This window comes from Oreochromis aureus, linkage group 7 (assembly GCF_013358895.1).
Source record: "Oreochromis aureus strain Israel breed Guangdong linkage group 7, ZZ_aureus, whole genome shotgun sequence".
NCBI lineage: Eukaryota > Metazoa > Chordata > Actinopteri > Cichliformes > Cichlidae > Oreochromis > Oreochromis aureus.
Genome location: NC_052948.1, coordinates 10,249,205 through 10,263,276, shown reverse-complemented (window position 1 = coordinate 10,263,276; position 14,072 = coordinate 10,249,205). Strand labels below are relative to the sequence as shown.

The 14,072-nt window shown below is 39.7% G+C and overlaps 1 protein-coding gene across 1 annotated transcript in view; it reads left to right on the top strand.

Moving 5' to 3' along the window:
• The first annotated feature begins 3,801 nt into the window (after positions 1–3,801).
• sema3d (sema domain, immunoglobulin domain (Ig), short basic domain, secreted, (semaphorin) 3D) overlaps positions 3,802–14,072 on the top strand; it is a 29,205-nt gene continuing 18,934 nt past the window's right edge. Inside the window, exons 1-3 of the mRNA XM_031737260.2 lie at positions 3,802–4,113; positions 10,225–10,482; positions 13,096–13,256. Coding sequence (XP_031593120.1) covers positions 10,260–10,482; positions 13,096–13,256 — 384 coding nt within the window. The 5' untranslated portion in view covers positions 3,802–4,113; positions 10,225–10,259. The remainder of the gene's footprint in view (positions 4,114–10,224; positions 10,483–13,095; positions 13,257–14,072) is intronic.

Genomic DNA, 14,072 nt, shown 5'->3' with positions numbered 1-14,072 from the left:
GTATCGTTAGCTATCTGAATGTTTGCCATAGTGTTTGTGTCCACCCATCCACAAATCATTGACACAGAAGTAGTAAGTAAGCCTCTTTGTATATGTAGAAGAGTAATAGACATGAATGGGAATGATACAGATTACCATTCACAAACAACTTTCATTTAAAGAAGCCTTAGCCTTATATGAATATTGTATACCAGCGGTCCCCAACCCCCGGGCCTCGGACCGGTACCGGTCCGTGAGTCGTTTGGTACCGGGCCGCGAGAGTTGAGGCTCAGGTGTGAAATGTATGTTTTTCAGGGTTTTTATCGGTTTTCAGCGTTATTTTGTTATCGTTTTTATCGTTAATTCGGTTTTCCTGGGTCTTTTCAAGTGTGTTATGAATAAATCATCTTTTTTTCCAGTACCGGTACTAGTTTTATTTTGTTGTATTTATCCGCGACACCTTAAAGGCCGGTCCGTGAAAATATTGTCGGGCATAAACCGGTCCGTGAGGCAAAAAAGGTTGGGGACCGCTGTTGTATACCATCTCTGGGGATCAGTTTGAGTCTGATGTGCTTCTGTATAGTTCAATTTTCTTAGGCTATTCAAATCCTTACATTGCTTGTTGACATGTCTAGTTGAGATCTAATTAATGATCCTTATCCCTAATCATCAATAAGTAACAATAGTTGACAATTAACTCTGCTCGAGTTGTTTAAGAGCACCACAAGCCTGGTGGCAGTTTTGTAATCAAGATTAGTTAATCAGTTCAGGTCTATTGGAACTAAATCTTGGAGGCCTCCGTGTGTGTCCGAAGTAAAATAGGAGCTGCCTGTGTTTACAGGCCTGAATAACTGCCCTATTGCTGTAGATCTTCACGATTAGTGTTAGAAATTACTCACAGATTGCATTACATTCTGCACTCTGACAAACACTGTGTGTGTGACTGTGCACACGACCCTCTCGCCAACTAATACCACAAGCATGCAAGAAAAAGCCATTTCCTTTTCTAAAAACAAGTAAGGATTGTGAACCTACTAATGGAACTTTAATGTCACAGTTTATAAGACTTTTAGCACTCTCACCTCATTTGACTTACCAAAGAACTTAGCCTTCCATCTTACACCAACAGCTTCTTTTTGTGCTTTAGCAAAACCTTTAAGAAACAATAAAAATATATAACCCAACACTAAAATGGGACATATTAGCCATGTACATATCCCAAACACACACTTTCCCAATGAAAGTGTTTCCACTTTTAAAGAATGGTGATTTTGCATTCTTGTAGACACATTTATGCAAATTGTTCTTCAAATAACATTCTTTCTCCTCCATTGCCCACAAGCTTCTGTTTACATTTTGGCAATAGATTATTTTTCAGGATAATGTACACTGTTCAGTGACGAGATCTGATGAGATGGCTGCAGCTTTCCACCTCATCTGGATTGAACATCTGATGCCCCATTAAGAAGGATCAATTAGAAGTGAAACCTTTATACATAACTTCTTATCCTGTAGACTTAAGTGCAACACTCTATAATCAGAATTATAGTTATTGCTGAAGTTTTTTTTGGTATTACTTGTAGACTGTTGTTGTGTGGCGCAGCCTCCATTTTCCTGGGACAAGAGTCCCAGTGTAAGCTAAAATAGGCTAGCTCCAGCTTGTATAAAGTGCTCTACTCATAATATTAATTGGAACATGTATAACGCTCTGGGCTGTTTTTTCTTTGTTTCTTTTAAATAACTCAGCCAGTTTCTAGGAAACTTTCCCACAGTTTGTTAAACTGTCCACTAAAATCATGTTCTGGTACTGAAATCACTGTCAGCATCCCTCAGATTTTAATTTGTTTGAACATTGTTTAAAATCCCACAAAGGGTCTCGAGTTACTTAACATATGTGCTTCTGTTGCTAATGGGTTAAGCTGACAATCGTGCACCACAAAGTCTCCAATTTGAATCTGAGCAGGTATTATTGTTGTCTCTCTCCTGCAATTTGAGCAATTTCTATACTATGGTTAAATAACAGGATATAATGGTCCAGTCCGTGATAAATAAACAAACAAACATTTGGGTGTTTTTGGGGACAAATATATGTGCTTCGAGTTTGTGAAATGTAGTAATGTATTCCAGTATGAGGCTAAACTCTTATGTCGCTCAACCCAAATCCCAGGGAAAATCCCAAGGAAATCAATCAATTTGTGCAAGTATTTTACTCGATGCAGGCACACACAGTTGTTTCAATCACTTCACACATTAACTTACATTAATTTCCCAATCATTTACCCTAACCATACCATGTCATTTAACCACATCTCGTCATATAACATATGTTCCAAACATTTTCCTGACCTAAAAAACAAAAACAAGTTTACATTACAAGTACACACACACACACACACAATCACAAACATACACACACACACACGTTCGACAAAGCTCTCTGGAGAATGGGCAGGGATCAAATGAACATTGGACAGCGTGCACCCTTATGTCGTCAGTACAAGTCATCACTAACTGCTTTCCGCTTGTGTATGTGTATTTGCGTGAGTGTGCGCAAGAGAATGATATCCTGAGGAAGATCACACCCTGACACTAAACCTCCCAACAGTGCGGGCGGATACTCTTTTCACCTGTTGACCTTTAACCTAATCCTCTTGGGTAACCGGGACCCAGTCGAATTTGTTGAAGATACACACCCACCACTGGAAAAGTGATATAATCATTACAACCAAAAATCAATAACAAGCATTTTCATCTAAGTTTATGGGTGGGACAACCTGCAACTCTCTTTTCTTGGTCCAACATTACAGCTCTGTTCTTAAATAAATTCATTTTTTGTGCATGTTTGGCTCTAACCCTTCCACAACTCACACGAAGTGCAGATTTGGATTGACTCACGTCTGTGTGTACATAAATAGAGAGTGCCAAAGAAATCCATGTTTACTTCAAAATCAACTCCTCCATTCGTTGCACAGTCTTTCGTGACACGGCCAAGATCTGCTGCCTGAATCAACATTCAGCTCTTGGTTCTTTCTGCTTGTTAGTAGATCAGGGAAACCCAGAGTACACACAAGTCTACAAAAATGATCCGCATAGACTTTGACTGGACACAAATCCCCATATATATCAAAACACTGACAGTTTAATCATTTCCCAAGGGGAATACGACATATTTTCGGGATTAAATCGATGTGAGTTACTCCAATTTACTTGAAAACAATGTAAAATTAAACAATTAAACAAAGATAGGTCCTAAAAAGAGATAATCATCTATTAACTGGAATGTCATTGGTTTGATCCCCACCTCCTACTGTACAGTTTGTAGGTGGACGTGTACTTAGCAAAATACTGAAACCAGGCTTGCCCCCAATGTATTCACTGGTGTGACAGATAAATTGATGCATGCTTAAAAAAAACACGGGTGAGGGCATTTTTGTAGAGTGAAGCACTGAGTGGTCAATAAGAAGAGAAAAGCACTACAGAAAAATGTGAGGCAGTCCTCAGTGGTTAGGTCAGTCCAATGAGCTGACTGCAACTAATATTTTCAGTCATATTTTTGCCACTAATAATTATAAAATACCACATGATAATCACTAACATGTTTTACAGCAACACGAGCTGTGATTGGTGAGTCATGGGTATGAATGCTTTTCAGATCAGTTTTAAGCCATTTTTGATCATGCTAGTACATACCCGTTATCAAGGCCCATCGTAACTTTAATACTCTGAGCACTTTCGGAGGGATGAAACTGAAGCTGTGGAGCGCCCAAAGGACGGCGATACAGATGCTGAGGGCCCCTCCCCTCCAGCAGCAGCAGCAGCATAACTGGGAGTTTGCCGTCTGTCTTTCCCGGGGCGTACTGCCACAGACTACCCAGTCACCCAAAATACACACACGCAGTGCACCAAGAGTTCAAGAGCGCTTTTCAGTTTAACTAACATTACAGGGAGTGGAAATATCTGCAGGAAGACCTCATTTTATCCATCCACTTTCCTTTCGGTCGGGTTGAGGTTGTGCCAAGTGTCATACTTTTGGTCGTTTTTTTTTTTTTTGTTTGCAACGGACAACTTTCTGAGACACTGCTATTCATGTGGTGCACTTGCACGCGAGAAGAGACGAAGTCAGCGAGCGAGCAGGTGAGGAACACACCATAATAATAACGAGGGTAATAATCTACACCAAGTTATAACCGTGTGTCAGGTGGACCACAGTAGAGTTTAAATTAATAATTTAACACTGCAGAGTTTTAAAGAGGGTATACCGTTTTATGTGTATCTGTACATTTTATTAAGCTGGATTTACAAACTTAAACGTATTAATCGATATTTAAGTTTATTAATTGTTTTCTTTTCTTTTGATAGACCGTTTAAAGTACAGAGACTGTATATGGATATATGAGAAGTTGGTAAGAGGGAAAATTTTTGGTTTCTTTGCACAGTGTTTGGGGAGGGGGTCTGAGTGTGTGGGACTTCTAAATGCCCTCAAACTGAATGTGACTATATGGACTTAAGCCAAGTACATTTCCACTGTCTGAATTAATCATACATACAGTAAAATGTTGAAGTGGACACATTTGCCTCATTGAGGTCATTTATTTGTGTTTGTGTATGTTAGTGGTTTACAGTCCAGCAGAGAAGAAAACAAGTAGTGATGTAGTTCTTTTGACTCACTGGTCCACTCTCCCCATATTTTGTTTTTAAAGGTTTACCTAACTTTGCACTGGGATCTGGTGGTTCTGAGAGAGGCAAACAAGGGAGGGAGGGAGGGGAGTTTGCACTTGTGTGGATGCATTGATTTCTCTGGCAGTGTTTCAGGGGTTTCGATCAGCATGACTGAGGTAAATAAATGACTTCTGCCTTGGGCGACAGAAAGACAAGACAGAAAATCTTGTCTGATTTTCTCCTTTAAACAGTGTCCAAACATTGCGTCATTGAGATGCTGTCAGGCATACCTAACACATACACACTGCTGTATACACACACATCCCCATGTTTACTTGGCCGGGAATGGGGAAGGCTCAAGACTGCTGCGGCTGTGATGGAAACCTTCTATGTGAGAAAATAAGTTACTATGTTGGACTGGTTAAGGGGGTGTATTCCATTGTTTGCTATGCCAATCAATGCCCTTCCCATGCCGTGCTACAGTTGAGCCTCCTGTGTGCGCTAATTCATTCCAGTCCTATGTGGCATGTCTGGACCAATCCAACATTTCTCTAAAACAATCACAGCATCAATATTGAGCTGTGTTTTAAATGGCCTACAGCAACACTTCTGAGCTCTGTCAGAAGTCGGTGCAGTCTCATGCTGAGGCTTTTTCCTGGACAGTGATGAAAACTAAAACCTGAAAGGGGTCTTTCGCAAAACTCAACAGGTTTTGGGTGGAAAGTGTTATTAAAACATACTTGTATGCTGCACACTATTCTGACCTAATATGCTCATGTTTGCAAAATCCCTCAGTGCTGACAGACAAAGCAACTGGGAAGACACATTTACTGCAGTGATGTTAGTATGTTTAGAGTGTCTACAACAGCTAGGTGCCAGTGACTTGCAGACAGACTGACGGGCTCGGTTTGGCTGTCTTTCTGCGGCCTCTCTGTGTCCCCACTTTGTAAATGAACTGTGCTTAGGCTCATATGGAGATAAACTGCATAACAGAGTCTTTCCAGCACTTACAAAGAACAATACGGTTACTTCTCAAGTGTGTAGATGACAGTTTGGTCTTGAGAAGAGTTGTTGCGTAGTCTAGATGGGTGTACCCCTATATCCTCAGGCCATGAGGATACAAGTGGGTGCACTTACAAATGTCAGTCACTGTTTTCATGCCCTATATTGCTCCCATCTGCCTCCCTCAGGATAGTATTAGCTTACACGCACACATTTGTTCATACATGCAGGCACTCATACAGATTCTGAGTGGCTTTCCGGCGTCATGACCTGTCCTGAGTGAGTAGAGTTACTTGTTTTGTTGTCAATTATCAGCAAAACTACCTGTACGTTTATCTTCATCCAACCGTCTCAGTTACATGGACTGTTCTCTCTTTTACATATTCCCTGGCTTTGTTTTCACCTCATGTTTTTTAATTGCCATTTTCTCTGTTGACGAGTTAAACCATAGATCAAGTATCACTCCTTGCTGCTTCCTCCCAGCTTTCCATTAACCCTTGTGTGTGACAGGAGACCTGAGCTGGCTCTGTGACAACTGCATGTGGTTGTGAGGAGCTGTGAACCTTGTCTTCTATTGTTGAAGACCAACAGTAAACAATAAGTGAGTCTTTAATAACAGGTGCTGGAGCATATTATCTGGCTTTGGTGTATTTGGTTTCCATACCAGCAGCCTCCAGGAGTGTTCCCTTTCCAGTGTTTTGAGATACAGACAAAATGTAGACAGACAGGACCTCAGGGTTGGAATTTAATCCATCTTCTTTGGTATTCCCCACAGACGTACTCTTCACTTCCAGAACGGAAGGAATTCAACTGGAATGTCCTCTTGTAGGCATTTCCATTCACAGATTTCATGCATAGTGGTTTAGAGCAAAGTGTAATTGTCAAGTGGTGCTTTTTACTTGCATATGGTGCTTTAAATGGGTTTATATGGTTTAAATTAAGGCCTGAATCATTTACTCTGGGAAATCCTCACTTAAATCCATTGACCAGGGCAGTAGAATCAACTGTCTGGAGTCCATAGAGTCTAATTTTGTGTAGTTATGTGAGAGATTTGGTAATCAAACATTTTAGAAGTTATACGATATAATTAAAGGTAACAGTTTCAGGAAATCCAGGCTTTCCTACTAGTAAGGGATCAACCCTATTCTGTTGCATGGAGAAATATTTGGCATCTTTACCAAGCATGGTTTGCACTGTGTATTCCTTCATTATTTGGGACTAATTTACTACAGTGTTTTCAACTTCAAAGCCCATCTCTGTCTCCATTGCCATGTTTTGGATGATTAAATGTTGCATGTAAGGCGATATTTTGGCAATTTATTTTGCATTCAATTTCTGGAGCGATATCTAATTTCCCAGGAGATGCACATGCTGCGCTGTTAGATATTAGGTTTCAGTCAGATAATGTGGGATCACGTTAGTGATTAAAATGCTAAATGAATCACAGGTTGTGGCCTTGATGTCTACTTAATAAAATGAGTAAACAAATTACACAAAAAACTTGCACATTTATACTATGAAAGTTCCCCAAAAGCTTTAATTTATAAGCATGTATTCTAGCTTGGGGGGGTTGATCTGTATCCAGAATAATGTTAACAATTATTGACAGCTTGTGGACACAGATCTGCTACTGTTATTTTCATTTGGTCATAAAGTCTAACATAAAAATAAAAGAAATGACATCTTATTTAAAACACGAAGCGTAAGGCTGATTCCTGTCTTTTTGGAACATTGATGTATTTCCCTAATTACTTCCATCTATACCTGGAGTTATAGTTAGTAAACCCACTTTAAAATGTAATGTTTCTTCCATATTCTTTGTAGTTTGTATTTTTAGCATTTTTCCTGTGAGACATTAGCTCACACACAGGGGGCGGTTGCATGCTTGCTTAAATGCAAGGCTAAAGAAAAGATGATTGACTCTTGCCAAGAAAAACAATTAATGTCTTGAGAACTAGAAACAATTACCTATGTTGTTCTGCTAGGTCAGTGCCTGTGGTCAGGGAATAAAGACAAATAGCTGTGCTAATGCACTCTGTCCTGTAGAGATGGAGGAGTTAGATAATAGTGTACTCTACAGGGCACCTGGGTGTTGCTAAATGCCTCATTAGGGGTGGTCTTGGTGCAAGCATGCCCATAGCCAGAGCACTTCTTCACCATCTGCTCTTTTCTCATGACTGCTGGCAACTTCTGTTGTGCATTCACTTGAGCTAGTTTCTCTTTACAGTTCTTGTATAGCATGTCAGCTTCTAGATTCACTGATAATACTAACTGAGTAGATGTTTTATGGCATGTAAAGACTGTATTGTTTAAACCGAAACAGAAGAGTCAGTATATTTAAAGGTGCTTTGTGTTGGTGAGAGATCAGAAGCCAGGAGCACTTGGCTGCTAGCTTTAAATCTGTCACCATCTCTATCAGGATTATTTCTCCTGACACCCTGCACTGTGTGCTGGCCATGCTGCCAAAGACAACAAGGACTCTAGTCACCAGGAAATAGGGGTGTTAGCTTAACTCACATGGCACAAGAAGGTTGTTTCCCCCATTACTCACATCTCTTGCACACTTTTTCCCTTATTTCTCTTTTCATTTCCGTTATTGACACTTTCAAAGTACTGACTTACGCTGGTATTCCTCCTCCGGTGTGTGTCATCTATTACTCAAGAAGTTGAGGTTGTTTTTTTTTTTTTTTTTTTTTTTTTTTTTTAGTTTTTCTTCCAAGACTTGTACTTTTCTTTTCCTGGGGGTCATTCTTCTAGCGGGGTGCTGCACATGCCTGGGCTGCCGAGAGATGTGGGCACTCAAGCTGTGAAGAGAGATGCATTACTGAAGTGCTTCTCACTTGAGTGAAATTGTGTCACTGCTCTCCTGAAAATACTGTAGGGAGGATAAGCTCCACCATCAGCACTATCAGTGTCGCTCACAAAGTGCAAAGACTACATGGATTTTAACCTCCTAACTTTCTCACTCTCTTTGCTGATTGCCCATCCATCACGCAGAGCTCTATATCTGTATTTCTAACCCTGAAGGTGTGAACACGTCTCAATTTGTCATCCTAAATAAACACCAGTCTGTTTATCAGAGTCTAATCCTCTTCGTTTTAAAGCTATGGGGCACTTGGAAGGGTGCCGCTTACCCCTGTTTCTGCACAAAGAGCTACAGTTTTAAACATCAGATGACTGAAGAAAGAAATCAAATAAACTTAACTGAGTTGTAGTTGAACACCTAATATCTGTTTCACATTTTACCCTGCAGTACAAATCGATGGGCAAAGACCCGGGTCAGTATATTTACTCAGGATATCACCTTTTTTTTTTCAGGTGCTGCTTACACATTATCAAATGGCTATTCTCTGTATGTGGTGGACTTTTAAGGAGCATACATGCTGCCAACATTAGAGATATAGGAGTGTGAATGTCATATCTAATCTAGCTTTAGCTTGACATTGTTTATGTTGTCACTTGACAGGTTGATGTGTGCTTTCTGAAATTGGGTGGAAGGAAAGTAATGATGGCGGCAAAAGGTCTCAAGGGGAGGCATTCTTTCAATGCATTCATTAATTTCTCCATCAATAGTCTGGTTAATTAGTATCCTAATGGCTGTGGAATCTGCAGGAATGCAGGTTAAAAACAGGGACGATACTCAGTCTGTGCTTAGAAGATGCAGTGAATGCATCAACGGTGTAATAAAGGGCACAGATTTCATGAAGCTGCAATGTGTGTAAAAAACATTTTGTATGATTCTACACTCTTTTTGAGGTGGTAAAGTTAATCTGAATATTATCTTGTATTGTATGAATTGTGCTGACAAGCAACTTTAATTTTAAGAAGGAAAATTAGTATCACGGTTCACTGACAAATCTTCATATACTAGTTCCACTGCTTCCCTTTTTAGGTGTCCGAATACCACTGAAAAAATATTAATTTATTAAAACACAGATTTTCAGAATATAACAAGTAATTAGTTAATTTTTAGTTCTTGCCTTTTTTCCTCCCTACTTCTTTTTTAACTTAAAAGATTAACAGTCTGTGCTCCTGCTACTTATTCTAAACCACACATTTATTTAAAAGCACAGCTTTTCAATCCTAGTCAGACAGCTAACTTTTCAGAATGTGAACTAATGTCTGGGCATTTTTAATTGATTGTGACGTCCTAAACAGGGCATGGCCCATTTTTTACATGGTATAAAGGAGGAAGTGACAGGGTCATCAACCAATCCTTAAACTACTGGCAAGTATCATTAAGGCAAAGAATTAAGTTGAGTTATCCATGTGAAAAGGATATAGGAGGAGAGAGAAAAGCGGAGACGTGCCTGATGAAAAGTAGTAGAATGCAACTGTTTTGTTAGTCTGACCTTTGTTTGGGGCAAACAGATTTAAAGGCGAAACAAAAGGAGAGCCGGTGACAAGCAACAGCTGATGTAGGATGGGCAAAGGAAGGGGACATGCCTGTAGGGCTCCATGGCGAAACAGCAACAGAAGTTTGTGTATATACCCCCTCTCTGGAGTTAGATGAGACTGCTTGCATCCTCATACACTTATGATTGCTCCTCCCTAGCTTGACTCTTTACACTGCTCTCCCTCCAGGGTTGCAGAGAAGCACAAAGTGAAAACACTACAAGATGACTCCACACAGTATGAAGAAAGAGGACTCTGGCAATCAGAGCTGGAATGAGGTTGGGGCTATGTTCTGCTTGTCTGGCAGTAATTATGGAGGCAAAGGGAAGAGGTTTATGGCACTATTCCATCCAGGGGTCACACTGTTTGGACTGATTTTGTTGGCCATCCTCCCTGTTGGAGCAAGCATCAAACAGAGTGTCCCCAGGGTCAAACTCAGCCATAAAGGTAAGAACTAAATATTGCTGATGTTTGTTTTAATTCAAACAATATTGCTGTTTGACATAGGATTTTATCTTTTCATTTTTTCTTTCTTGTCATACATCTTTCCATCTTTTAGTGTGCATCTTTTTTGTCTTACTTGAATGTGACTTGAAGAGAAGAGAATTTTGTAAAGTTTATGTAAATGATCTGTAGCACATAAACGTGAAGCAGAGTGAAAGGTTTCTCACTTACTGATCCATCAGTCTGCTGCGTGGATACTATCTGATCTTATAAATGTGCTCTGTGTCCATGTATGTGGCTTTGCATAAACCAAGTGTGTTTGCTTTGTGCCACCAAAAGTTAGGAAGTTAGATTATTGCATTCCTTAAACCTGAGTGCAAACTTTACTTCAAAGTCTTCATCCCTCATGCTGTGTATCAGCTACAAGGAACCACACAAATTAACTTAACTTTTGTTCCATAAAATTGAATCCCCACTGTGACCTGAAAGCGAACTCACTCTGACTTCAACCTCCAAAAGCTTTTGGTCTTTTGGTCAAGGCTTCTAAAACCAACTATGGCTGGAAATAGATACATATGCATGTCCTATGTGTCCAACAAAAACATATGCAAGTAGCTGCAGGAATAAGGATTACTGTGGACACTGTTTTTTCAGCAGTTAGCCTAGTATTTAGCTCTACGGTTTGTCTCATTTTATGTTTCTTCCATGCCAGTAAAGTAAAGTACTTTATCATGTTATGTACTCTGATTGCCTTTAATTTGACTACGTACTACTTTAATCTTCTCAAAAGTGAATGGCTATTTGACAGCAATATCCATATTTGGTTCTCTCAGTGAGAATCACTGAGGCAAAGACAAATCTGTCAAAAACAACAAAAGCTTAACCAAGTGCATGCATCCTGCTCCTCTTGTCATCATTTCATTAGTGGACACTGTTCAAAAGCAACACCACCCAGCAGTGAATTCACTTCCAGCATCTCATCAGCTTTACTTAAGCCCAAATACAGATTCAATGACTAAAGGGTGAAATTATAAAAAGTAAAAATCCCTCATTGAGGGAGTACCTCTAAACCAACTGCTTTAAAATGAAAACCCAAGAACTTTAGTTTTCATTTAGTGAACATTTAACATTAGCTTCTAATCAATTTGACTGTCTGACCTAAAATATGATAGTGTCTGCCATGCCCCTCTGAATATTCTGAAACCAGAGGCATCCTACATTGCATATTCATTCCTGAGACTGTAATTGTTTCACCATAATCAAGTTCTGGTGGAGTTACAAGTGAGAACAGAAATGACCAGATGGATCATTCAATAAATGAACGTGTTACCCTGGTAGCTACAAAGTCTTTGATTTCAAATGGGAATTGAGCAGGATAATTGTCTGGATAAATCATAGCAAGCATATGGGTGTGATGTGCCCTGCATCCTGCACACCCCTACCCTTCACCATATGAAGTATTTTTAGCAGTGACAATGTGTCTGATGCAGTTGACCTCCTGCTGTGTGCTACATGTGAGAAAGGGCAGGTTCAGGCATTGCTTACAGCTCTAAAGAGGTATCTAAGTCTAAAGCTTGATGATGTCTTACTCAAATAACTGTGTGCATGACAGCAACATTGAGTTCCAATAATTAAGCTAATCAAGAGGTTTTCATGGTGTTTAGGGCTCTCCTCTTTGAAGAAATGTGTGGAGACTATGCTAAGCTTCAATAGGCTCATAGTGCTGTGTGTTTACAGAACAGATTACTGCTCACCACACCAAGGGCTAGCAGGCCTAATCTCTTTGTGAGTTTTAGTCTGTTTGGGGCATGATATGTGTGTAGGAGGGAGATACATCAGCACGTGGGGGTTCAGTATGTGTGTGCAAGAGAGAGAGCTTGAGTAAAGGGGGGGTATTAAGGGAGATGGTGTGGTGAGCAGGGGTCCCAAAAGTTCAAATATTGAAGGTTGGTAACCTCTCCAATCATTCTTACCAAGAGGGTAATCACAGTGTCAATCCTTTCAGAGTGACTCCCACAGGACTCCTCTGCACTGAGCCAGTGTTTACTCAAGGCATGTGGCAAGTGTGGTGCGCTGAAAAGAGCCTCGTGATAGAAGAGAGTTCCTCTGATGGAGATCAAAGACACAATACTGAGCTAAAAATGTCGACCATATTCAGCTTTCAGAAACCTATGGACCTTACAAGCTGCGAGTCCAGATCTAAAGCAAGCAAACTGTATATATAATTTCATATAAAAACAGTACATGTACTGCATAAAAATGTACAAGTGAATAGCCAAATTGTACTATTGTGTAATGGATGAACAACAGGTATTCCTGTCTAAAAGTCTACCTCCTGAGATACTATGCTATCTAAATTGAAAAAAAAAACTTATTTATGAGCATGTGTAGCTAAACAGGATTAGACAACTTCAAGTCGAGCCTTTTTTCATCTCAGTGACTGTCTTTGGGATTATACTGGTTTTAAACTGCAGAGAATAAATTACGTCCCACAGTGTAATCCTGCTAAAATGTGTTTTTTCACTGTAATTTAATTTGAGTCAGGATACTGCATTTTACATGTCACTGGGGATATTTGTTAATGTGTTTGTCTGTGTCTTTCTCATACTGGGACAGAACTGCTGCAGGTGGGCAGTGTATCTCTGTTTTTGAGTCCCTCCAATGGCCTTCATTCGCAGTCGCTGCTGTTGGATGAAGAGAGGGGTCGTCTTCTGTTGGGAGCCAGGGACCACATCTACTTGCTTGACCCTGACAATCTGGCTGAATCACCTACAAAGGTATATGTATATGTATGCATGTGTAAATAAAATATGGCATAAAGAATACTCCAGGTTCAGACGTGAAAAGACAAGATACTGTAATAAGTAAAGAACAGTGCTTATTTTTGCAGTTGTTCACGCCATTTGTTATAATGTAGACATTTATTTAGGTACACGTCAATATATTTACAGGGGTATTAAGTAGAGCCAGAATTATATATGAGGAGGGTCAACATATTTATAGATATTAGCTGTTTGCCGATATATCTGTATTAGCATTTATAATAGACAAAAAATGAAAATTATAAAAATAAAGAAGAGACCAGATACACGACCTTCGTAATGAGTGGTGATGTTGCATAGTGTGTCCATCAGAGGGCACTCTTCAACTTCCTGTTTGAAATGCCACAAACAAACAACAAAAAAGCAGAGTTGGGTGGAGGATAAAAGAGTAAATTATCGAGGACCACTTGTAAAACTAAAACAAGATTACTTCAGTATTGGTTTAAAAACCCTATAGTACTTGAAGAAATGTAACTTTAAAGCTTTCACACACGTTAACTGACCTGTTAGTGTTAATGTGAACAATGCATTATGGAACATTTAGCTGCTACCTGTTTGGCCATTAAGTGGGGCGATAAGAATCGTTTTTTCCTTTAGGATTTTCCTGAAATGCACTCAGCTATGTATTGTTTTAGGGAAACACTGACCTTTCAGTCAATAGCAGTCTGAAGTTATCTGTCTGGTAAGGTCAGGGTCATCAACTTAGAGAGTCCTTGATCCCACCCACACGCATGAAGCACACACACAATTACATACATCAGGTATGTACAC